The sequence below is a fragment of the Neovison vison genome, chromosome 5 (assembly GCF_020171115.1).
Source record: "Neovison vison isolate M4711 chromosome 5, ASM_NN_V1, whole genome shotgun sequence".
NCBI classification, from domain to species: Eukaryota; Metazoa; Chordata; class Mammalia; order Carnivora; family Mustelidae; genus Neogale; species Neogale vison.
Genome location: NC_058095.1, coordinates 38,345,099 through 38,371,358, shown reverse-complemented (window position 1 = coordinate 38,371,358; position 26,260 = coordinate 38,345,099). Strand labels below are relative to the sequence as shown.

At 48.4% G+C, this 26,260-nt stretch overlaps 1 protein-coding gene across 4 annotated transcripts; it reads right to left on the bottom strand.

The window, feature by feature from the left end:
* Nucleotides 1-64: 64 nt before the first annotated feature.
* MTMR4 (myotubularin related protein 4) lies at nucleotides 65-25,614 on the bottom strand. Of its 4 annotated transcripts, none has more exons than XM_044248587.1 (19): nucleotides 25,112-25,614; nucleotides 23,608-23,646; nucleotides 19,794-19,883; nucleotides 19,297-19,413; nucleotides 18,696-18,778; nucleotides 16,521-16,681; nucleotides 16,308-16,404; nucleotides 16,014-16,127; nucleotides 14,936-15,132; nucleotides 14,543-14,671; nucleotides 13,963-14,074; nucleotides 13,282-13,477; nucleotides 12,860-13,045; nucleotides 12,588-12,758; nucleotides 12,293-12,447; nucleotides 4,892-6,290; nucleotides 2,977-3,087; nucleotides 2,620-2,708; nucleotides 65-2,403 (listed from the first exon to the last, which is right to left on the bottom strand). In XM_044248587.1, the coding sequence occupies exons 2-19, from the start codon at nucleotides 23,608-23,610 to the stop codon at nucleotides 2,226-2,228; spliced, it is 3,588 nt and encodes a 1,195-aa protein (XP_044104522.1). In that variant the 5' UTR covers nucleotides 23,611-23,646; nucleotides 25,112-25,614; the 3' UTR covers nucleotides 65-2,225. The 4 variants fall into 4 exon arrangements, with proteins under 4 accessions (XP_044104522.1, XP_044104521.1, XP_044104523.1 ...); XM_044248586.1 differs by lacking the exon at nucleotides 25,112-25,614 and adding an exon at nucleotides 24,837-24,933; XM_044248588.1 differs by lacking the exon at nucleotides 25,112-25,614 and adding an exon at nucleotides 24,300-24,463.
* Nucleotides 25,615-26,260: the final 646 nt, after the last annotated feature.

Below are 26,260 nucleotides of genomic sequence, written 5' to 3'. Positions count from 1 at the left end.
GTCAAAGAATAAACAAGTATTGAGTTTTCTTAGAAACTAAAATGAATAAAAAGACCCAACAAAGCAGCACTAATATAGAGATTTTATTTAAATTGTATTGAGTTTTTACAGCACATTGCATGTTTGTCACAACGCAACTGCACAGTTTGGATTTTTGGCCACATCATGTCACTTACACCCACAAGAGCTCTGAAAGGAGTATTTGATGAATACATCTGAGCTGAGAGCCCAGAGTCTCTCTCCAAGGCCATGCAGTATGTTCACTGATGGGACAGTCCCTCAAAACAGCCACACAAAAGTAGACAGATACAGTCTCCTCAAATGTTACCAATCTTACTCCCCCTGAAAATGGGCAGAGTGAAGTGCAATGAAACTCAAGTTAATTAAAAAGCCACTCGCAACTGGCAGTAAATTTTAATGATTGAGAAATGCTTAGGAGAATTTTACATATCAGAGACAAGGAATAGTTTGTTACTTTTTCAATGATCTCAGGAATTTCCCAGACACAAATCTCCATTATTCAACTCCATTTAAATGAAAAAAAGTTCTGCTAGGCTGACCTAAATACGCCAAAACTTTTTAGGTTACATCCATGACAAGTATAAAAGCACAGATGCTTCTCTGTAGGACTGAAGAAAAGGTCAGGACAAGTAACAATTCTTGTTCTAAATGCAGATCCTAGTTATTTTCAAATGAAAATTTTTTTTCTAGGAAGCAACATGAAAGTAGCAGTTAGACAGACAGCTACCATAGTTTTAAAACAGGATAAGCCTAAGTGTAATTTACGTTTTATACACCCATGGATTAAGGAAAATGTAAAAAGGAAATACTAGTGGTTTCATTATAGGTCAAGGAGACTATATCTGTCCCAACCACAGTACATGGCTATGTCACTGTATCTTTTGGTTAAGTGCCACTGGTACATATTAAGATGAAACCAAAACAAAAAAAGACAGACAGACCAAAAAAAAAAACAACAACAACAACAACAAAACACCAATGTTTGGTCCAAGTGGACGCATTTTCTCTCCCAATTTTGGTATCAAGGCTTTATTCTCTTCTGTTTGGGTTCCATTGTTAAGTGCACAGAAATAGACAGCAGCATTTGTACTGAAACCCTCACATACCAAACAGCATATTCTAGGAGGTAAAAACCAAATGCTAAATTCTACCCTCAAGGTGTCAAGTGTTCAGGATAAGAAGCAGTGTGACCCAGAGGAGGCAGCAGCCAAGGGAAAGACAACATTAGGGAAGTGGGCAATGGAACAACAACAACAACAACAACAAAAAAAAAACCCATTGTTTTATTTTCATGCCAGGAGAGGATCAAGGTGTAACTCCTGTGTTAGCACCAGGACAACTAGGAAAAGTCAGGCGCAAAGGGCAGGGCACAATCAGCAAATATTTGACAAGGATCATTTCTGCTTTTCCCTTCTCATTCTTCACAGTGCATACCTCAAGAGCTGCCACTGAGTAACAGACACTACTTACTGCCTTCACAGCTCCAAATAACAGATTTTTGCCAGAACGGAACACCAGCAGAGTTTTCCTCTGCTCCCCAAAATGTCTCACTCCTTAGAACTGTTGCTCTAAAGTGAATATTCACTGATCCTGGCTGATGAGCCAAGTGAAAAGATACAGCAAAACCTCCACTTGCAGAACCAGTCTTTATACCAACTCCACAGAAAGACAGAACTACTGCAACTAGAGGGAGTGCCTCTAAAGACTGAGCCTTCATGCACAGACACAGAGCACAGAGGAACAGGATATAGTTCGTTTCAAATAGGAATTCCTATCTTATATACTAGAATCTGCTTTTTTCAAGGTGGAGGAGAGATGAATCTGTTTATCACTTGGAGTTTGGTTATACATATGCCTTTCTATTGCTGTATGGGGCACATCATCAGGCAGTATCTATGAAATCATCATCTTGTGACCACCCCCCCCCCAGGAGAAAAGTGGGAGTCACCAACTCAACATTAAGCTTCCAGACTCTGGGTCTGGATACAGAACCATTACCCCAAGGTGAGGGTCTCACCAGTAGAAGACCTCCTGCCAAACTGGAATTCCTCTGCTCCAGTCTACGGTACCAAGGAGGATTTCTCAAGATGGTAACTTGGAGCTCTGTGATTTCATGAGCCATACCAAGGAACCTTCAAAACTACACCTGAAGCAGATCCTCCCTTCAAACCTGCTAAAATTGGACAGGTCATCTCCTCTGGCATTCAGCTGGAAGCTGTAGCAATGGGTTTCTTCAGATGTTGGCTCATGAGTTCTCTAGCACGAGATACTTGGATGTGTTCGTAACATGAGTTACAGACGAGAACTGGGTCATAGAGTTGTTGATCAGGAATGGGCAACTTCAGATGGCAGCAGCCAGCACAAAACACATTCCCACAATTTCTGCCAAAGCACAAAGAGGGAAGAGTACATCATAAATGCCCATATGGGAGAATGAATGATACTCCAAAAGGCCTTACATTAGTAAATAAAGAGAAAAGTTGGGCAAAAACAAAAAAAATCCCTATAAAGCTGTCTCCATTTTCAGATTAACTCAACTTAGCTATACATGTATGTCGCTGCTTTATGAGCCATACAGAATCCTACAGGACATCTTACCTGCAATGGTGTCTTCGTTTGGCCAACCAGAACTCACAGTCACAGTTATAGCAATGTGATGCCATATGGTCTGGAACCCAGCGAGTCACCTAACAGAAGGCACAAGGAAAAATTCCAGGTCCTTGTCACCAAGTGGAAGAGCAACATTGCAACAAGGAAAGCATCTCAGGAGAAAACAACAAGGTCTGTCTTTATAATTGGCCACTACCTGCCTCTAAAAAGACAATCATCTAGGAGAGAGCTCTGGTCTATAGCATGTCACTCATGCTACTCCTCATGCTAAAAATAGGATAACTCCTATTTTGTAAGTATATAGTTATACCATACTTACGTAACTATGTATTTGCCTGCACGTACCTCGGTCTCTTTCTTATCAACAGGTTCCCAGCTTGCTTCTGAAAGGCAGTCCTCACTGTGATCAGAGCCAAAATCTTCTATATCACTGCCATCGGACTCCTTCAAACATGTCTGAAGAAAAGGCAAAGATATCAATCCATCTTCACCATCACTAACCTTCATTGTTTACTAGGCATCAGGGACTATTCTAAGTACATTACATGCATGTACTTCTTTCATTCCTCCCAAGAAACGTAGATGTGTATTATTATTGTCATCCCTCTTTTACAAATAAGGAAACCAAGCATTGAGAAAGTCAAGAGATAGTAAGCAGTAAACCTGGAATTTAAACCTACTACAACTGACCCTGGAACCACACAGGTTTGAATTGCATGGGTCCATTTCTATGCAGATATTTTTCAAGAAATACAGTATAGTACTATGTATTTTCTCTTTCTTACGATCTTCTCAGGAACATTTCCTTTTCTCCAGCTTACTTTACTATAAAAACAAAGCATACAATACGTCTAATGTACAAAATGTATGTTAGGTGACTGTGTTATCAGTAATGTTTCTGGTCAGCAGGAGCTATTAGAAGTTAAGTTCTGAGGACTCAAAAGGTATATGGGGATTTCTGACTACACAAGGTTGTCGGCACCCTAACCCCTGCATTGTTCAAGGGTCAACTTAACTTTGGCTTCAGACCCATGCTCTTAACCAATATGCTTAATCACAGCATGAAAATATTATATTCCCATTACATTCTAAACCAGGGGCTCAGAAACTAGGCTCACAGGCCAAATCTAGCCCACTGCCTGGTTTTGTAAATCAAGTTTTATTGGAAGACAGCCACATTTATTTACATATTGCCTGTGGCTGGTTTTGTGCTGTAATAGCAGAGTCGAACAGGTAAGACAGAGACTGTATGTACCACAAAGTCTAAAATATAATATATGGCTCTTTACCAAGAAAGTTCGTTGACTCCTATTTTAAACCATTACCCTGAATAGTAAGTTGTAAGTCCTGACCATCCTGTCCCAACAAGCAGGCAACAGGCAAGTGGGAATGTCTTAACAGGAGGAACAGAAGTGCTTGTGTTCATGACAGGATACAGTAGCCAAGAAGCTAACTCGTAGAAGCTCCCCAGAACTGTGTCCCCAAACCAGAGGGCTCCCAACACAGTGAAGCCTAGACAGTCCTCATCACCTCTCACCTGGGTTATTCCAAAACACCTTCCAGCCTCCCAAACTGGGTTTCAGCTGCCTCATCCACTTGACAAACTATTGCTAGGGTAGTATTTTTAAAATACAAATCTTATCACGATAGTGGCCAAAAATTGTGCTGCCTTGAGGGCAGAATCCAAACAAGGGATCTCAAGCTGACCTTTCTAGTTGTGTCCTGTCTAGTTCTCTGTATCCCTGTCTAGTTCTCCAGTATCAGCTCCTGCCTCACTATCCAACTCCCTCCCGCATGGCCCCAGCACATCTGTACATGCATGTAAATACATGCGTGCGTGCGCGCGCGCACACACACACACACACCTTACCCCTTTGATTAAGCCATCCCACTGGAGTACTTATTGCCTTCATGCTTTTGAGAATGGTATTTCCTTTTCACTGTCTACATATACAAATATGACAAATTCTTCAGTACTCAGCTCAAACATTACCTTCTCAGGATAGCCTGCACTCCATCCCAGCCCCTAACACCTAATGCTTCCTTCCATGGTAACACTTAAGACCATCATTCTAGATTTCTCTTCCTCTAGTTTATTTCTCCCAATACACTGTAAGCCCCTTGAGATTTCAGACTATGTCCTTCGTCCTACAGGTCAACCGCCTAATACACTGGCACCCAGCAAGTACCCAATGAATAAATGTTGGAAGACTGGATGAACAGAATAAATTAATGGATAGACCGCAGTGGTGAAACTTACAAAATCATCCTCATAGTCCATGGGTGGCTCTGCTGGAGGGGCACAGCAGTGACGGATGTCGAGCCTCATCTGAAGCTCACGCACTTGTCGACGTAGCTGCTCCACCTCTTGCTTGTACCCTGCTTCGATCTGCCGTAATCTATGCTGGATCACATCCGTAGGAAAGGGGAGTCCATCATCATCCAAGTAGAGAGGAGGCACTGGAGAAGGGCAGCTCAGTGGAACAGGCTTTGTGCTGGAGACCTGCTTTGGATGACCGGACAACCACATCCGGTTATTCTTCCCTCCTGGACCAGTACAGTGTCCATTGGAATGACTAGAACAGACTGGTGACTTCACCCCTTCTCTCTGAGCCCACTGGCCCCCAAAGCAGGGCCCTGTTGCCCGCACCTGCTTGTTGCTTGACCTCTTGCTACAACAGCCATAGGAAAGCAGCCGCCGAGGAGTGGTCTCCCCACTTGGTAATGAAGTCACCATCCCTTGGAAGCTGTCCCAGTTGGATCCTAAAAAAGAAAACTCACTGATCTGGCTCTGAGAAACTGGCTTTCGGGACAATTCCAATGGCACTTTCCCAAAGCGAGGATTTTCCAGTAACTGCCCATTCCTAATATTCCCTCTTTTGCCAGTGTATTCCTCCTTATGAATCAGATCTGGCACAGAACTGGGCTGTTCCTGGTGGGAGAGGCTTGCCACAGACCCCGGGGGATCTTGGCTGAGGAAGTTAGTGCTTGGCTCTGGAGGAGTTTGGCAGGTAGCACTTGGTGGGTTGCAAAGGGTGCCCAGACTGTGATCTGGAGCACATCTGGAGGGTGCACCTAGCATGGAATTTATCAAGGCCCGTTGGGGGGCACCTGTAAGGGAGTCCTGGGAAGACTCAGGAAAATCACAAACTCCATGACCTTTGTTGGAAGCCACTTCAGAGAGTGCACCGACAGCTTCTTTTTCAGGACAAGGTTCAGGTGGTTCCTCCATGCCATCTAAAGTCCTACTCAGCTCATTGTGGGCAGGAGGGTCTAGAGCTGGTGTTGTAGTCTCTTCCAGGACTTGGATCTCAGGATCAGAGATATTGCTCTTCATCTCCTGGGGCACTGCAGTACTAAGCAGTTTGTAACCTGGAGAACAGCTTCTGTGATTCTTGAAGGGTTTATTGCTCAAGTAGTCTTTCTGGCTGCTGGGCACAGAGGAAGGAAGACCCATTTCTCCTACAGGCTGCTGAGGACCTCCTGCCCCAGATTCCACGAAGGTCTCAGATTCCTCAGGATTGCTATGCCAGGGCTCCAGGCCTACTCTGGCCTCCTGACAGTGGTTATTGAGGTTCGGGTCACTAGATGTGCGAGTCAGGGGGCTGCTTGTGTCACAGGCAGAAAGCAGATCATCCATTGATCTAGTTTTAGGTAATCTGAAATGACAGACACAACACCTCCAGGTCAGTAAACGGAAGCCACCTCCAATATACAGAATCAGACCATCAAAGCCAGAGTTCATAAGAAAGAACATTTACGATTACAAATAACCAATGTCCACTGTAACAAGTCTACTGTGCAAAAAGTGAAAGACATGAACTCTGTCCTCCAGAAGCCAGGATCTGTCCCCAGCTGTTATTAGTCCTTACCCTACACAATCTCCCTGGGCAATCTCAGCCACTCGTGATTTCAGTGCCTTTTATGTTGATGCCTTCTAAACCTACTTATTGCGGCCAGGACTATACCTGAGTCTGAAATTTAATGTCCAGCTGCCTTTACCATACATAGTAAGACAGAAGGAAGACAATTCTGGAGCTAGATGATATTGGTTCTGACACTGATTAGCCATATGACTGCAAGTGAGTTATTTAACCTTTCAGACATGTGCTTTCTTCCTCTATAAAATGATCATTATAAATTATACCTTACAGAGACCCTACAAGGATTCAAACTATAGGCAGCCAACAACAAACTTACTAAGACTATACACACCACTTGTCATTTTTACTACTTTCCTTATTATAAATGATCCTTCCTCACAGCAGAAACCAAGACAGCCTTTTACAACCACTTAGCAGCACTACATGCCTTGGAGTCCGAAGTTACCGTGGAAACTTCCCCAAGTATAAAGCACTCAAGAGTTCTAGAGGCATTCGTGCACACCAAATGGGTTACATTTTCAAGAATGTCTGATTTTTAACACATTTCAAAAGTCCTTAGAGCAATGAAAACTTCAGGGAAACTTGCCAGGAAACAGTGGAGACTTAATCAGACTCCTATTTTCAGATGCCTTAGTCAGTCCAGCCCATGCAGAAAAACTCCTCAAAGGTTGAGTTAAAATATGGCTGATTTTTTAAGTGATTTTTAAACGTACTATGTTTTTTAAAGATTCTTATGTGTGATTTTACTTTTTTTTTTTAAGATTTAATTTATTTATTTGATAGATCACAAGCAGGCAAAGAGGCAGGGAGAGAGAGAGGGGGAAGCAGGCTCCCCACCGAGCAGAAAGCCCAATGCAGGGCTCGATCCCAGGACCCTGAGACCACAACCCAAGCCAAAGGCAGAAGCCCAACCCACTGAGCCACCCAGGTGCCCCATGATTTTACTTTCGTGATCAATTTTGATTTTGATTTTGATTTTGTTTTTTTGTCTTGTGGTATACATTCCAGGAAGGCAACAGCAATGGTTAGGATTACAGTCTCTGGGGTCCCATAGCCTGGGCCCAAATCCCAGCTTGGTGATTTTTTAACAATGCGACCTTAACTTCTCTAAGCCTCAGTTCCCTCATCATCTTTGGAGAAAAGTAATAGTACCCACCTCTTAAAGCCGATTAAACAATCCATTTCAAAGCACATTGCTCAGTACTTGTCATATTGTTACACTTACTGTTTACTTATTTATCTCCTTCTCTGAAAATGCCTTGAGGGCAGCACTGTCTTATTTGAATCCCTAGCACCAGCCAATCAAATAATTTTGAGAGATGAATAAATGATCTTAAAATCTAAAATCAAGGGCGCCTGGGTGGCTCAGTGGGTTAAGCTGCTGCCTTCGGCTCGGGTCATGATCTCAGGGTCCTGGGATCAAATTCCGCATCGGGCTCTCTGCTCAGCGGGGAGCCTGCTTCCCTCTCTCTCTGCCTGCCTCTCTGTCTACCTGTGATCTCTCTCTGTCAAATAAATAAATAAAATCTTAAAAAGAAAAAAATCTAAAATCAAGTGTCCACTGCTAGGTACCAACCGAATGCAACATACCAGTGGGGTTCAATATCTGGTGTACATTAGGAGCTCCTATAGATTTTTCTAGATATACAGACAACCAGGTCCGTCTAAGACCTATGAATGAGAACCAGGTATCTGTATTTTTTAAAAGTACCACAGCTAACTTTGTCTTTTTTTCCTTTTTTTTTTCCCTTTTTTTGTTTTACTTTTTTATTATGGAAACTTTCAAATATACAAAAGTAGAAGAGTGTGAAGACTTCCCATGTACTCTTGACCCAAATTCAACAATATCAATAGTCTCCTATCTTGCACAGCTGATTCCTACCTGGACAAAAGATTTAATCAATAATGCTGGTTAAGGGGCACCTGGATGACTCAGTCAGTTAAGCTTCCGACTCTTGGTTTTGGCTCCAGTCATGATCTTCGGTTCCTGGGATCAACCCTATGTTGCGCTCTGCCCTCAGCACAGAGTCTGCCCAAGATTCTCTACCTCTCCCTCTGACCCTCCCCCTGCTCACATGTGCGCAAGCACGCGCTCTCGCTCTCTCTCTCTCTCTCTCTCTCATAAATAAATAAATAAATAAATATTAAATACATAAAATTTTTAATGATCGTAATAATAATGTTGATAGAGACAATAATGCATGAGGAGTTTAGAACAAAGACAACTTGTCCTGCTAGGGTGGTCAGGGAGGGCCACACAGAGGGTAGTTGAGCTGGGTATAGCAGAATATGTTGAACTTCAGTGGAAAAGAGAACAGAACACAGGGTATTTTTGATCTAGAGAAAGGTAAAACCAAAGATAAGTCAGGTCAGGTGTTAGAGAAAGCATTATTTTTATTGGCATACTACTTGGCCCTCCAAATCCAACTCTCCATCTTGAACTGCCTATTGTATACTTTCTCTTTGCTAATATTTCAATCCCAACCTGCCTGTTTCTCCTCCTCTTGCCCAAAATGACTCTTCTCAACTTCCCAATGTCTTTGGGTTAGTATCAATATCCACCTAGTTTCTAAGCTCAGAGACCCAGGACCTGTCTTTGATAGGTCCCCTCTATTCTTTACTTCTATCTTCCCATATTCGGTCACTCCATAGTCTACTAATGACTTCTCTACAGTCTCTGATTTTAATCCTTTCTCTTTCCGAACTCTCCTCTTCATATCTGAATTACAATAGTGTTGGCTGATCTCTGTGCTTCCAATTACCCACCTCACTGACTCATTCTCCAAAAATCCCGTTGTCACCAGTTCACAGTGACTTCCTACAATGACTTAACTATTGCCAACTGAATCTAAATAAAGTCCTCAGGATAATGTTTAAGCCCTCAATGAACTATCCTGTGTTTCTTTCTTTCTGGTCCTCAAAATGGCTCCTTCTTAACCCCCACCAACTCTAGATAGGTTCTTCTTTTGTTCATTAAACTATCTTTCACGTATGTAATTCCTTTGGACCTCTGCACTACCTTGTTACCAAGCTCACAACTCCCTTTATTCCATTCATTTGTTTGTTCATTTAAACACTTACTAAACCACCTATTATGTGCCAGGCCAAGCCAGATGCTAGAGACACAAAAAAGCCAAAGCTCCTGCCTGGTCTTCCACGAAAACTTCTCTAAGTAAATGGTCACCAAATGACCCCTTTCTAACTTCTCATTTCTCCCAATAGCTTTGAACTACACACATTCTTATTTGCTTAGATGCTAACTTAGAACTGATCTCTATTTGTCCTATGTCTGTCTTATTATAGCTTTTACAAAGTATCTTACATAGGATCAATATCTTCTATTGCATTTATACAGGCCACAAATCTGTACGGTACTGGAGAGCTAGTGGGTATTAAAGAAACATTTACTGAATTGAAAAATTGGGTAATAGGGGCACTTGGGTGGCTCCGTCAGTTAAGCATCTGACTTCAGCTTGTCAGATTTTGAGTTGTGAGCTTGGGTCATGATCTTGGGGTCCTGGGATCAACACCCACCACCCCACACACACTGGACTCCCTGCTCAACAGGGAGTCTGCCCCTCCTTCTCCCTCTGCCCCTCCCCCTGCTCATAGTTGCTCTCTCCCTCTCAAATAAAAAATATATTTTTTTTAATTTTTGTAAAGATTTTATTTATTTGAAAGAGAAAGAGCACAAGCAGGGGGAGAGGCAGAGGGAAAGGGAGAAGCCCCCACTGAGCAGGGAGTCCAACGCATGGCTTGATTCCAGGACCTTGGGATTGTGACCTGCTCTGAAGGCAGAAGCTTAACTGTCTAAGCCAGCCAAGCATCCTAATAAATAAAATAAGAAAGAAAAAGAATGAAAGGAAGGGGGGAAGGAAGAAAGAAAGGAAGATAAAAGAAAGATTAGGTATTAATTTAAGGCAGTGATTATTAAATGAGTGATAGAACTTACCCAGAATTTGATAAGTTCTCTCAAATGGGTCCTCTCCCTGGAAAAATAAACTTATGAACCTATACCCAAACTCTGCATAGTTTGGGGAGGAAGAAAATCACAGAATTCCTGAAACCTATCCATGGGCCCTGACCATGGACTCAAGACCCTAAAACCAATAATTTTGGGGGGAATGGGCCTTTTTGTTTTCCTTTATAATATTCAACCAATAACTTAAGTTATACTTTAAGAATCCTCCATCAATAAAGATCAAAATTTGAAATGTACATATCCTTTGAACCCAACATTTTCATTTCTAGGAATTTATCTGGCAAAAATATTAGCACAAATGCAAAGATAACACATATAAAGTAATACTACTGAAATGTACACTTAAAAATGGTTCAGATGGTAAATATTATGTGTATTTTACCCACAACTGTTTTCAAAAACATACACATAGTTAAGAATGTTAAAGCAGTCCCAAAAACAATTAATAAAAAAAAAAAACAGAAATCACCTAAATGGCCAATAGTAAACTGGTTATATAAGTTATGCTACACTCTAATTTTAGACTGTTATATGCGTCGCTAAAGCAATAAAACAACTTTATATGTGCTTTAGAGGGGTGACAGCCTAACACAACATGGGAAAAACAATCTGCAGAACAGTATGCAAAGTATGATTCTGTTTTTCAGCATCTTAAACTGTTTCTTTTTTTTAAAGATTTATTTATTTGAGAGAGAGAGACAGCATGTGCACACATGGGAGGGAGGGTCAGAGGAAGAGGGAGAGAGGGAATCTCAAGCAGGCTCCCTGCTGAACACAGAGCCCAACACAGGGCTCGATCCCATGACCTTGAAATCATGACCTGGACAGATATCCAAGAGTCAGAAGCTTAACAAACAGCCACCCAGGTGCCCCAAAAATGTTTCTACATGACAGTGTGGCAGTGTGGCTATATCTATGTAGAAATAAACATCTGGAAGCACAGGCACCGGAGTGTTAGCAGTGGACGCCTGTGGGGACAAGGGTCTGAGAAGGAGACTTTCATTTTCTACATTTACACTGTTTGATTTTTTTAAAAAAGATTTTATTTATTTATTTGACAGAGAGTTACAGTTGCCTACACAAGTAGGCAAAGCAGCAGGCAGAGGGAGAGGGAGAAACACTGAGCAGGGAGCCCAGTGCGGAGCTCAATCCCAGGACCAGATCATGACCTGAACCGAAGGCAGCTGCTTAACCGACTAAGCCACCCAGGCGCCCCTCAACTTTTTTTTAAATAGGAACATGCATTACTCTTATAAGCAACATCCATTCCACTTCCCCCAAGTATTCAGCCAAAAGATAACTTTAATTTTTATGTCTGCCTTTAAATTCTGGCCTTTTTCTGAGGGAGAAGGGGAAGACTATCCCTCTTCTGGGAACCCACTTCCCTGAGAATCAGATGCTTCCAGAAGCTATTGCTGCAGATAGCAAAGGTCACTACTACTAACATAGCAAGTACCCCAATGTCTTCTACAGTGAACATAAATCAAGACCATTCCCACAAACCTTCCTGAAATAGTCCTTTCTTCTCTGTTCTCCTCTCCCCTGCTTAACTATGTCACATAGGGTGATAGCTCCAGGAAAGAAGGGAACCAATCTTATCTTAAGAGAGGACCTTGAAAACATCCAGAGAGCCCTCCGGGCTAGCTATAAGTCTTGGGGCAAGTCTCTCCTTCAACTGAGACAAGAAGTTGCTTTTAGATATCTTATTTTTAAAAAAGGAGAACATGAGATGAGGCACAAAGCAATCACTGCCTTCCTAGTGGAGAGAGGAGAGAGCAAGAAAGACTCTTGTTACCTGTCCAGAGAGCGGCCAGAGAACTCCTGGCTCTGAGCCGCTGGAGAAAGGTAGAGATCCATGGTCTCCTCCCCGAGTGTACATGGAGACGATGCTGGCAAATAAACAGCTGTCCAGAGGTGCAGGGCTCGGACATGACACACAGGATGCAGGACCTAGGGAAGCAGCCCCATGCCAGTGTTTTGTGAGCCAGTCCAGGTCCCTCTTCTTTCTCAGCCCTCATTCTCCCCACTGCTCAGCCTGTTCTCCCTGGAGCTCTCCAAGCAGCGGCCACAGAACAAGGGTTGGGACTTACCATGTCGGAACCAGGTGTGTAGAGGAAGTTGTGAAAGTTCTTGTTGCCGGCCCGCAGGAGAGCCCACACAGAGCAGGTCCGCTTGTAGATGTTGCGCTTCTCTCGCTCGCAGGGGTTGTTGGCCAGGAACGTGCCGTAGAGGCAGGAATACGTGTGCTGCACCAGTTTGACCTAGAAGGCCGTACTAGCTCACACCTGGGAGCCTTGGCCACCTCTCCCCCGCCCCAACCCCTGCCCCCAGTCACAGGCTTTACCAGGAGCGGAGGACTTACCAGGAATGCTTCATTAAACTCAAACAGGCAGGGGAACTGCTTGAGCAGCTGATGAACAGAATCAAGCCACTGGAGGAACACCGGGCACTGCTCGTTTTGGTCCTCTGCGTTCTCCTGGTGGCCGCAGCGGTCTCCAAACTTGTGTCCAAAATCTAGCCAGTCAGACTCTACTAAAACTTGGAAGCCCTGCAGAAAAGAGAGGCCAAGCATAGGTGCTTTCTGGAAAGGCTAGTGTGCTACTCCCCAGGGGATGCCCAAGGCAGGGAGCTGGCCGCTACAGGGAAAAGCAGAACTGATCCTAGGAGAGGACTCAAAGCTACCAATGTCCTATACTAAAAGATCCCCAAGACAGATCCATAGGGCCCAACACCTTCCCCACCCCCCTTTCCCTCTGGTCTTCCACTCCCAAGCCCACCCAGTACCTCCAGTGTCCTGTAATATGGGTCCAGCAGTATCTTGGCCAGGGCTACGATCTGTGGAGTCCGGTCCCAGCCGTCGGAGCAGTGCACCAGCACAGGCCGGCCCTCCCGATCCACGGTATTAGCCACGAGCACGGCCGCCTTCAGCATCACTGACAGGTGCTGCAGCCATTTCGTGCTCTCCAGGGCTGACAACCAGCTACAGGAGAGCAGAAATCAAGCCTGTCACCAAGGGCACTGAGGCCCCAACGGTCTCTCCACCACCCATGCCAGCCACACCGAATGAAGTCCCCAGGGAGGGCTAAAGCCAAGAGGTCCAGTGCGGGGCCCTTCTGCCAGGAGCTATCTGGCAGGGAGGTAAAGAAGACAAGACCCAAGGCACACAAGGGACTGAGGACCGAGGGAGGAGTGGGAAGCATCACATTTAGCCATCCTTTCCCCAGTTCTCTATGTTCTTTAAGTAGGACTTCAGATCCAAACCAAAGGAACCCAGTGTGCTGTGGCCGTTCCAGTGCTGGCCAATGAGCAGAAGATGTGCTCTTGGAACCGGCCCGCTGCACCAGGCCCTCAGGTCTCCCATATCTCCACACCTCCCATTAGTCCAGCTCATCTTCTAAGAACCAGAAGAACTGAATGAAGGACAAGACGAGGGGGGACAGAACAGGGCAGGCAGGGACCACCTACTTGCTGGGGTCAGGCATCTGGCTACACACAGCCCGGAGATACTGGAAGCTGTTCCGGATGGCGTGAATGTTGGCCATCCCCATGAACACGACCTCACAGTTGGGGTAGTACTCTGTAGACATACAGACAAGGGTGGAGCCTAAGAGCATGTCCCAGAAACAGCCATCCAGGACGAGAGTGGTCCCCGTGGACCAGGCTTCCCCAGGCTGGGGGACCACTCAGCTCTGGATGCTCGGGTGCCACATGCTGACAGCAGTAATGAGGACATTACCAACGAGTGATAGTCACGGTACTACTCGTAATGACAACACACAGTAAATTCTCAATATACAGTAGCTGCTCTATGCTGATAATTTTTATGATCATCCCTAATTTACAGATAAGATAATAAAATTGAGACCGATGAAGCGAATGAGTCACTGCTAGATAAGAGGCAGAGTCCTGATTCCAAGCCAAGTTTGTCTGGCTCTTTCCACTGTACAAGCTGCCCCCAGGCCCCTCCTCATCAAGGCCACCCAGAGCGCAGACTGGCTACAGACGGGGTGCGCAGGGGATGTGGCGGGGGTTGTAAGAGCCATACCTTCGCACTCACAGCCTCCACCCTTGGCCCGGTTGGCCACTGCTGCCGTGTAGGAGCGAGCGTCCAGGATCAGCAGCTTCTGGGGGGCTGCGGTGCTCTCTACTCCAGAACACGCGGTCAAGGAGGAATCTAAACACACAGCAGGGAGAAGACCCTGAGTCAGCCAGCCCAGCATCACCCTGCCCTGGGACACACTCTTTCATCAGAGAAGAACAGACAACTGGATACCCCGGTCCTCCTACAGCCTCCCAAAGGGAGGAGACCCTGGCACCCTGTGTGTTGTCATCTTCTTCCCATCCTCTCAGGAGGTGGGGGGAGGGAGGAGTTCCCCAAAAGCCAGTAAGACCAAGGTGGGGGCTCTCCAGGGGGTCAGCACTGCCCACAACACCTTACCGAAGTCAGTGTCACATGCCTCGCTGGCATCACTATTCCCAGTGCTGAGGGAGCCCCCAGTGGCTCTTGTCCCCGGGTCCAGGGCACAGGCTTTAGCGATGGATGTGACCAAGTACTCATCGTCTGCATTGCGCCAGCCCCACCAGCTGATCTCCGGCTGGCTGCAGCGGGCGATGGCAGCCCCGTTACGGAGGTGTCTGACGAAAGGGAAGAAACCATCATTCCCTTGCCATCTGCAGCGCCCACCGACCCCCCCCCCCGGCTCAGGCCTACTGCCAAGGCCTCAGGGGGCTAGACCAAGATCTCCAGAGCCAACAGGGACTACCCATTCACCCAGGCCACAATAGCAACCAAAAGCCCTTGACATATCCAGAGGGCTCTACAGTTTACAAAGCACTGTCACACACATTTCTTGGATGGTCTCTGTGTTCCCAAGGTGACCTTGACTTCTTGACTCTGCACAGCACCTGCTCCAGGTACCGACACCCAGCAGGAGAACAAGCCTGAGCCCAGAGCAGAACAACTCCAAAACCTCACAGCTACTATGTCTCACTCTACTTTCGCTACAGTGTTCTAGTGCAGGGGATCCACAAGCACCTCCAGTAAAGAAACAATAAATGTTCAGCTTCACATGTCACAGCCTGTCTCTGTCATGTATTCTTTCTTTTTGGTTTGTTTAAAAAAAAAAAAAAAAAAAAGCAGCAACCCTTTAAAAATGTAAAAACCATTCATAGCACTGGGCTGTACATGAAACTGGCTGCTGGCTGGATTTGGTTCACTGGGGCCATAGTTGGCCAACCCCGGTTCTAATGCGACAATTTACACACACAACATTGTACACACATTAATGCAACATTTTATAACACACACACACACACACACCCTCCAAAAAAAAGTAAAGTGAATGTATTCTCCAAAAGCCTCATCTTTAGAAGAAAAAAGCCGAGGTAGTTTTTGATTGGCAATTACTTCATTTTCTGCAGGGTATCAATTCCCACTCAACCAGGCAAAACCTCCACTTTTGACTCTTTCTTGCATAAAATATGTCCTCCCTACTTCCTGTCCCCTGCTGCCTCACCTATACACAACCACCGGGATCCGCTTCCAGGAGCGGAAGGAAGCCACATTCTCCAGCTCTTTGTCTGTGATCCACACAGGAACCAGGAGCTTCTGCGGGTAACTGGGGCACAATCTGTGAAGAGACCAGATGGGGTCACCAAGCGCAATCTAAGGCCTATGATAACAAGATCCCCAGGGATGGCTTTGTGGGAAGAGAGATAAGGAGTCCTCCTCTCTCACAGAACCAGGGACTCGGCCCAGCGAGATCTGAGTCTGGCTTGGTATTTTGGTTCTCCTCCCCCTGCCCTCTCACTTGTAGTTGCTGTTGATGTGGGAGACTCTCCAGACATTCTGCAGATCAAAGCCCATCCTCGTGAGCTCAGCCTCCTGCCGACATCGTATGTGCTCTCCTGCAACACAGCCCCCATGCCTGCCTGTCAGCATCCAAGTGCACCATGTCCGTGGGTGGAGGAGGGTTAAGAATCAAGAGATATGAAGCCTCCCAAATAAAACAGCCTGGCCTTACCCGGCTGACAAAGGTGGGTATGCTGGTCCTCCTCAGTCAGCCCCAGGCACCAGGCATGGTAGGCGAAGGCAAAGAGGTCTTCAGGCTTGGCAGGTCGCGCCGTGGCCCGGCTTAGCCGTGACAACCACTCTTGGCACTGCTTGAAAGTGGAGAAGTGGCACCTGCCAAGGCAAGAAGCCACAGAGTGAGGCAAGGGGCAGGTTTGCCTTTGGGGCCATAATGGTCAAAAACAAGGCCCACAGGAAGGCTGTGGGGAGGGGAGGATTTAAAGCAGGAGGTAAGGCACAGGGACCTGGGGGAGGACCAGGGAACTGGCCAACATCCAGGAGAATTTACCTTTTTGACAACTGTCTTCCCAAGAACTCTAGTCCTTGGGACATACTTATCCCTTCAAGTGGGGCCCTACCATTTCTTACATCAAATCCAAACTCTACCACATGTCCCTGAATGTCCTGGTACTCCATGTTCTCTCACGACTCCTGCTGCAGGCAGGAAGTCCTGTTCACACCATTCCTGTCTCCTTGTTTCTCACTTCCGCTTGATAACGCCTCCTCTCAGCCAAGCCACATCCTACTGACACTTTGAAGACAGCCCTGCCCCCCTCTTCTTTGAAGCCTTCCAAGCTCACTCCATTTTACAGACCCTTTCTTCTCTTAGTCTTAAAATGCTTGAGAGTTTTAAACAGTAAGTTTTCCCATAGCCTACTGCTACTGTTAAGTCTTCCTTTGGCAACTAGACCTCAACCTCCTGGAAGAGAAGGCCAGTGTGGGTTCTCCTTCTGAATCCCTACAGTCCTGAGCACATACAGGACAGACTCTAAAGAGGGCACTCTACTTTTTTTTTTTTTTCTGGACACTCTTTTAATGATCCTTGGAGTCATTCCAGACTTCTCTTTCTCTCATATCCAATCTGTCAGCAAATCTTGTCATCTCTCCCCTCAAAAATCTGAATGCTTCCTGCCATTTTGGCCACTACCACCCTAGCCAGGCCCCCACGCTCTCTCGCTTGGCTAACTACAATAGCTTCTTAACTAGTCCCCTCCGCCTCTTCCCTTGCCTTTGTGTCTGACCCCCTTCCATCTATTCTCAACAGAGCAGCCAGAGTCATTCTACAGAACATTAATCAGATCATATCTCTCCTTTACTCAAAACCCTGCAGTGGTTTCTCATTTCCCTCAAAGTAAAGGCCAGTCATTATGACACTCTGACACCTACCTTACCTCTCAGATCTTATATCCCACTACTCTCACCCACGTGCTCTTCACTCTAGCTACACAAGCCTTCTTGCTATTCTTCCAATACGCTAAGTAAAATACCTACCTCAGGGCCTTTGCACGTACTGTTCTGTCTGCCACCCTCTTCACTCAAATATCTACATGGTCATTTTTTTCAGGTCGTGAATCAAATGTCACCTTTTCTTTTTTTTTTCTTTTTTTAAAGATTTTATTTATTTATTTGACAGAGAGAGATCACAAGTAGACAGAGAGGCAGGCAGAGAGAGAGGGAAGCAGGCTCCCTGCTGAGCAGAGAGCCTGACGCGGGACTCGATCCCAGGATCCCAAGACCATGACCCGAGCTGAAGGCAGCGGCTTCGGCTGAACCACCCAGGCGCCCCCAAATGTCACCTTTTCAATGCAACCTTCTCTGATCCTATTGTTTAGAGCTACAACTCTACCCATACAGCACTCCGTATTCCCTTTCCCCGCTTTACTTTTCACCTTTACATTTACTATCACTTCACATATTTTACTCATTATTTACTGCTGGTAACTACCCATTGGAATATAAGCTCTATGAGGGCAGGAAATTCTTTTAACTAGTATTCTGCTATATTCCCAGTGCCTATAACAGTCTTCCATAGAGTAGAGGGGTCAATAAATGTATGTTAAGTGAATTAATAAATCAACCCACAATGCCAACCCTAGGTGCCTTCACCTTCACTACCCTGTTTAATCCCTATGACAACTCCATGAGCTATACGTTATCCCCATTTTTTAGGATCAAGATACTGTGGGTCAGGAAGTTGACCTCCCAAGCAAGAGAGGGTTTCTACCTTTTCTTCCACATGTGGGAAGTGAGACAGTATTTTTCCTTCTTGCTCCAGAGAAACCCTACATCAGAGAGGTCTGAGCAGGAGCAGGGACACGGGACCTGAGTGTGGCCCCACTGTTCTCACCTCACCACTTTGGAGTCCTTGCAGGCAATGTGCAGCTGGAACATATCACGGCTCTCCACGGTGTCAATCATCCGGAGGGGGACCTTTAGAGGAAGGGCAAACTAAAGCTCAGCTCCTGTTACTCCTCGTGCCCATCCCAGCCTAGATGCCGATGTAGCCATACAAGGAAGGAAGCTGACACTGACTGAGGGCCAGCTGAGGGCCTGGTAACTGTGCAGGGTCCTCTACTTACGTGACCTTAAAGAATAATCACAAGAACCCCACAAGGCAGATATTTTCAGACCAAATTATTCGGGGGGAAATTAAGCCTTGGGTGATTTAAACAAGGTCACACAGTTGTAAGTGGCACTCTTCCCAATAATGCCACTGTGCCCCCTTAGAAGGGTCAGCAACAGAGTAAAGGAAAGAGAGAAGAGGGGAGGGAAGAAGAAGGGAGAGGCAGAAAGACAGACCCATAGCAGGAAAGCAAAAAGTTAGCAAGAAAAAGAAGGGAACCCCATCTTCATTTGGAGACAGGATCAAGACCAGCACTGGAGCAATCTCACCTTGAACCAGGCAGGGATTCTGCCTTGAGTGTGGGAGAACAAGACAGAAAACTCACGTTGATGACAGAATCTTTGAACTTGATATGCAGCCGGTAGTTGGAGATGGCAATGAGGGCATCGGCTGCCCGGCCCAGGAACTCCACTCCCTCACCCTGCAGCACTGTAAAGGGCACCTGTCGAAGGGCAGAGGAACCCTCAGTCCGGGAGGAGGAGAGCTCCAGAGGAACCTTCAGTCCACCTCTCCGTTCCCCTCCCCAACCCTGACCCATGGGATCCCCTCTGGAAAAGCTGGGCCAAGGCAAAACAGAAGAGTCCTCTCCACAGTAACAGCACCAGGCAACAGCTGCACAGGAAAGCTGCCTTTCCTTCCCTGGGGCCAAAGGCTCCACAACGCAAGTACAGACAGATTCCCCTCCCTCAAGAGACCCGGAAACAGGAAGCCAAAGCCCCAGTACTGGATCCCTTTGGAGATGTTGTTTGTGGGGAGGGAAGGAAAGGTGCTTTTAATTTGGCAGAGAGCTCCACCCACCCTGGGCCCCCACCTCCTCCTTACCTGCAGATTCTCCTCCTCTTTCACTAGTTCCTTGGGGGGAAACAGATCCTTGGCTTGGATGTACTCCAGGCTGGGGGGCCCCTCCTCACCCTGTAGGGAAGGCCTCAGCCCTAAGTCAGCAGGCTCCATTTGGCCCATTAGACCTCATTCTGCTCCCCTCCCCTCAATAAACCTGCATACACCCCGTACACCCTGATAAAGGTTTGGTCACCAGAGGACAGAAAAGAGGACTGGCTTGGTAGGAGGGGTGATGTGGAGGGGATACTCAAGCCCATTCAGCCTAAGGGAAGAGTAAGCTCCACAGAGGAACTGGGAGTCTGCACTCCTCGAAGAGCAGCAGAACCAAATAGAACCAAAATTTCCCAAATGGAGGAAAAGAGAAAACTAAGAAAAAGACAGGCAACAATGTGAGGGAAAGACAGAAGTGGGAATGGGAAGTGCCGCCCTGAGAAAAAGGAACCAGGTGTGGCAGCTGGTTATGGAGACAGGAGGGAAAGCAGGCACCTAAGGCCACAGACTGTTCACTCTGGTAGGTGAAGGAGACAAAGAGGAGCAGGTTGGGGGATTCAGTCCCATGCCTCTAGAGGGCCTTCATGGATGTTTTCAAAAGAAGGATGTGTTTTGGAGCTGAGCTTATCTTCCAGTTAGGCCCTCAGTGCTGAAGAGACCCCACCACCTACCAAGCAACCTGTCCTGCCTGCTGATCAGAGGGGAATTCCTACGGAATACCCACAGCAAGCAGAAGTAACTCCGCTCCCAACCAGCAGGGAGGGGTGAAGAGGGGACCCACGGGTCTGGGAGAAACCAGGAGACCCAAGGAAGGCCAGGGGAGAGGGAAAGGGAGACAGAGACAGAGACAGAGAGAGAGAGAGAAGGCCTGGCAGCCACCCACGGTGGGGGGGGGGTAAGGAGGGGAGGGGTGGGAACATCTGAGAGGACAGATGGGGGAAGCTGGGAAGGAGCATTAAGCCAGAGAGGGGGAGGAGGGGAGGACTGGGAATGATGCATAGGTAGGAGCCCTGCAGAGGCAGGGAAGATGGAGAAGAGAGGCTGTCTGGGGGACAGTCAAGGAGAAAAGACTGGCGTGTCAGGTGAGGTATGGAGTGGTGGAAGGGGGAGGGGACCGGAGCCAGGCAAACAGCTCAGATATCCTGTGCTCCCCGACGGGCCCCCTAACATCCCAGATCAGCCACATCCCACATCCCCAAGCAATGATGCTGCGGGTGGGACCAAGATGGAGAGGCGGAGGTAAAGGGATGTACCCCTGCAGGGCGGGGCCTGGAGATCTGCAGTCAAGGGCAGTGGCTGCGGGGCCAAGATGGGTCACAGAATTTACACATTCACACAGGCGCTTTCCATAATCCCCGGCCCCCGAAGATGAAAGCAAGTCCAAGAAAGAAAAGGAACCCCCCCTCCACTGCCAGGGGCCACGGGAAGCGGGATGAGCCAAAATTCGGAATCGCAAGGGCTGGCGCTGGGCGGGGCTGCGAGTGCAGCAAGCACTGGGACCCCCGGGCCCCCGCAGACCAGGCCAACACTTACGAAGCAGCTGAGCATGGAGCAGGAGACGCGGGCGGTCAGGCTCATGGTCGCGGGCGGTCTGGGCCAGCACACATGTCCCCGGAGCCGCTGCGCTGCCCGCCAGTGCCGGACGCCCGCCGCATCACGGCTGCGGGGCCCGCCAGGTGCAGCCGCGGCGACCAGGAGGCAAGCGCGCTGGCGGCGGGGCCTCGGCGCGGCTCCCGCGCGCCTCTCCCCTCCTCTCCACAATGGAGCTAGCCCGGCTCCGCCCTCCGGCACGAGCGCGGAAGGGAGGGGAGCCAGACGAGGGGAGCGCCCCGGGCCGCGCGAGAAGGGGGGGTGGGGGCGGATCCTCGAGGCCCCGCCCACGGCTCCAGGCTCCTCCCTCCTCGCGGTCCCCTCTGGCCGCGTGCGAAGGCGTCCTCAGGGGACGTCTGGGGGCTTTCGCAGTCTGGGCGGCGGGACTGCCCCCAGACCGCGTCAGAGGGTAAGGCAAGCCCTCCTACATCCTTTCACTTCCCATATTCTCAGTGAACCAGCCCACACCCCTCTTTTCACACTCTGTCCCCATGTCCTCCCCACTCTGAGTTCCCCCAGTGCCTGTCCTGAATTCCCAAGATAAGGCTCACCTACGTTTCAAGGCCTCCTCCTTTTCCTACAAAACCACCACCCACCACACCCCTGCCCACCAGTGTCCTCCAATCCCATGACATCACTAAATCCCACTCCCTTTTTTGCCCTTCCGAAAAGACACTGGTCTATGCCAGGTTGGCCACTCCACACTCCCGAAAGGGAAGTTCTTGAAGTGTTTTATTCCATGGCCCCTGCCCACCCTACCCTTCAGCTCCATCTCTCCCTTGTTTCACATCCTCTGACGTCTAGATAAGAAAGTCCTTCTTGGAGAAGAATTTGGGGGGGCTGGGAAAGAGAAGACTGGAACTGCGGACCACAAAAGCTATGCAGAACAAAACCTGAAACCCAAGAGTAGGGTATGGAGGGAGTTGGGTAGCGGGCCAAGGAATAAGGAGGAGTCAGGCTCAAAGTGTCATCAAAAGTCTCGGAAGGAGCTGGTTGGGACCCCACACTTCCTGTGCCTGGTAACTTTCAGGAACTGGGGCTTTGGTTTTGCTCTGGGGGGGAAGGGGGAATAGGAGAAAACTTGACATTGTATTAAGCATCTACTATGAGCCAGGCAGGCTGCAAATATTACCTCACTAGAACCTGTCAACTCTCCAAGAATTAACTGTTAACTCTCCAAGAATTAACTGTTTTGCTGGTGAGAGGTCAGACTTAGAAAGAAAATATGCGAGTCACCTAAGCTATTCAAGCAGTGGTGCTAGGATTCAAAAATAGACTGCGCTCACTCTAAAGCCCATGGTCTTTTCAGAGAGTCACAGAAGAAAAGAGGAAGGGGGCTATCAGTTAGTGGGAAACAAGACCACCAGGCTTTCTAGGGAAGAGACGAGAACCACATACCCCCATGCCTATGGAGGAAAGGAGAGAGTCCTCTCACCAACTGAATTCCTTAACCTGCACAGGGGACACTCAAAGAAACTGAAAAGATACAGCCAGAGCAAGGGCCCAGTATAGGCCTGGGCTTGCAACTCTCTGTTCTCTTTTCATCTCACGCTTCCTCCTCCTAGTTCTCAGGGGTTAGCTAAGGGGTTCCCTGAATGTGAGGTAAGAGAAGGGCATTTACAGTTAATGGAAGGTATGCAGGATCATTTTCACTCCCAGCCTCACCCCCTGTGCAGCCCAGTGATATTCTGGGCCCCTTGAGGGTGCTATCCCGCTATATATCCAGTCAGCTATTGAGTGCAGTAGCTTAAAAGACAGCAGCATCTTAAAGCTGGAGAAACCCCACTGTTTTGATGGCATCACTCCCAATACAGCACCCACAATATTCAAGGGGCTCACTAGGAAGTGCAAGTATCTTGAGATAAAGGAGGCCTGGCTTTTCAGACCAGAACAGAGAGCTTCCACCAGACACCCAAGAAAAGTAAGAGAAGGGCCATTATGAAAGGCTAAGAGAGCCAGTGGTAGTATTCGGAAGGTATAGCATACATAACATGTGCAGGAAAAGACTTCTAGAGGCTTCCTGTCCCAGTGCTGTATATTGGCTGGTGTTTTGCAACCTAAAGAAACCCTAATTTATTTCCAGGAGAGATGAACCTGTTTAGAGGCTGAACAGAGTAGCACAGAGCTCAAGGTCCAGGAGGGGCAAGACAACTTCACAAAAAAGACAGAAGGATTACAGAAAATACAACAGTCTGAGGAAAGAGAGAATACTCACCATTCTACTGTGGTGAGGGTCCTGGCTGCCTGCTTCTTACTGTAAAAAGACAGAAACATAAGATTAAAGAGCACCATTAACATTACCTTAGAATCAGCCAATGCCACACATCTACTTCTAACCTCTTCAGCGAATTTCACAGAGAACTGGCCTCTCCCCGTGTCCCCTTGCCAGACAGAGGCAATGTGAGCTACGCGGGAAGAAAGCAACAAGTGATTCTGCAGGGCATGGAGTCGGCCCCAAAGTTCTGGCACAGGAATGAGTGTCATCCAAGATTATTCGGCAGAACTCAAGAGTCCTGATTCCCAGACCAGAAGGAGAAGAACACTCCAAACACTGTTCCTTTTGGGAAAGCAAAAGAACTGCCAACTCTGAAAAGAGAGACTGCCCAACCTGGACTTACTTCTGGCCCTGGAGGGACATGAAGCCACAAGAACGCTCTGCCAGCCTCCAAGTCTGGAAGTAGCACCCACCTGACCTGTTTACTGGGGGCAGAGTCCAGAGTGGAGGACAAGAGGGAGGGGACCACAACCTGTGCGCCGATTGCCTTCTGGCAGCAGGAATGCCTTCTGGGCAGCAGGACTGAATAGGTCCTGCTTAAAGTATTTGACACCAAGTGGGATGCTGGTTTGTGGGAGGAGGCCACACGACAGAGACAGAATCAGGCCAGCCTAAGTCCTCAGAGTCAGTACCTGTCAAATGGGCCCAAGTAACAGAAATTCAGGATGGGCCTCCTTGGCCCACTTAGGGAGGCAGGCCCAGGTTTTCCTGACACTTTCGCTCATGCCTGCTATCCGAGCTCAGAAGTCCAGCAGTTCCCTGCGGAAGGCTGCGGGGATAAAAGCCTCCATCTGTGGTCCTGCCCGCCTCCCTGATCACAGCCCACCCTTCCTCACGGGGGAGCCAGCAAGAGGCAAGCCAGAGGTGCTGCCTCACCGCCCACTGGCACGCAGCCTCAGGGAAACGGAGGGAGGGAAAGAGGGACAAGGCCCAGGCCTGGGATGCCCAGGGCTCCCGGACCAAGGGGATCTGGCCCCGGGTGGGGGCGGGCCAGGCTGGCAGGAGAGCCCAGGTGTCCAGGTTCTAGAGGCGGAGCCTCTAGATTCGGAGGCGGGGCCCGGAATGACAGAGGGCGGGGCCCATGAAAGCCGGAGGGGCTGGGGCGGGGCGAGGCAAGACGCGGTCGTTGCGGTTCCCAGACTGGCAGTGCACGGGGCACGGTGACTCACCCAGGCGGCGTCCGCCCGACCCTCCGAAGGCGCGCTCTCACCACTTCCGTCTCCCCCAGCTGCCGAGGCCGCGCAGCTTCGACCCCACCACGGGACCTCTTCCCCCAACCAATCGTATCTCCGGTCTGTGCCCGCCCTGGCCAATAGCCACACCAAGTCCCGCCCTGCCCCCACCACGCAGCCGCCGCCCTCACTCTTCACTCTGCTCATTGGTCAAGTGGGGCAGACGCCCTCCCAGCCTTTAGCCTATCGGGTGCCGGAAGACAAGACAGTACCTGGAGAGAGGAGGCACGGCCCCGGAGAGGAGGCTCGACCAATGGGAAATCACAGCGCGTCCCTGTGGCAGCCAATGACAGAGCAGTAAAAGGGGGGCTGCTGGAAGAGGCTCCAGGGGCCGGAAGTGGGGGTGGCTGTCGCCTACTGGTAGCGCAATTGGAGGCGGGCCCTTGTAAGGGCTTAGGCCTTACAGCCACTTCCGGCGACGACCACGCCTTGGGAGTAGTTCTCAAATAGATCCCCGGCGGTACCGCAGTTTATCCGTTTCCAGTTTTGGTTTCGCTGCGGTCATCATCTCGTCCCAAACCCGGAAAGAGAGGAAGGACCCCGCAGGCTAAGAGAGGAGGGAGGCCTGGGCGCGAGGTTCTGTCTTCGGTCTTCTCCGAATGGAGGCGGGAGGGTTTCCTCTCTTCTGCGTCGTGACGGGTTCCTCCGACCCTTACTTTGCATCAGCGAGCCGACCCTGCCGTCCTTCAGGACCTGCATGGTGCCGTCAGTCCCGAGTCAAGATCTCTCATTGGAGAGATACGAAATCTGGATCTCAGATTGCCACGAGCTAGCGGCGACCGCCTGGTCTGTAAGCAGAGTGGGAACCGGACTCGCCCAGCTCTTTGCTCCTCCCTTCTTCTCTCTCCTCCGGGGAGCCAAAGCAGGCAGCACGGCGGAGGGTGGCCGCTGGAGGTCGCCGTGGCCAAGAGATACCACCAACCCGGCAGAAACCGAGAACCGTTGATTTTGGACTCTCAAGCGGTAGCTTCACTTTGGGGTTTGGCCTGAATCCTTTAAATACCAGGCCCCGGGACCAAAATGTCACTGTTTACTGAATGTTGGAACTTTTACTACAGCTGGTAAATCCAGCAAAACAGGAATCTTGCCCGTGTTCACTGCTTTAACCTGGGTCTAGAAGTGTCTGCAACTTAGCAGATGCTTAATATTTGTTACAGGAATCATTGAACTTCTCGAGGACGATTGTACTTTACTCATTCCCAGCACTTACTTTAGTGCTGGATGATCCCAAGGGTTTCAGTATTTGTACATCCCAAGGGTTTCAGTATTTGTACAGTGTTCTAGCACAGGCTTCTTGGGAGTGCGGAGCTTAATTCTGTGTATACCCCTTTCCCCAAATCAGGGGAAACAGGAAGTCAGGA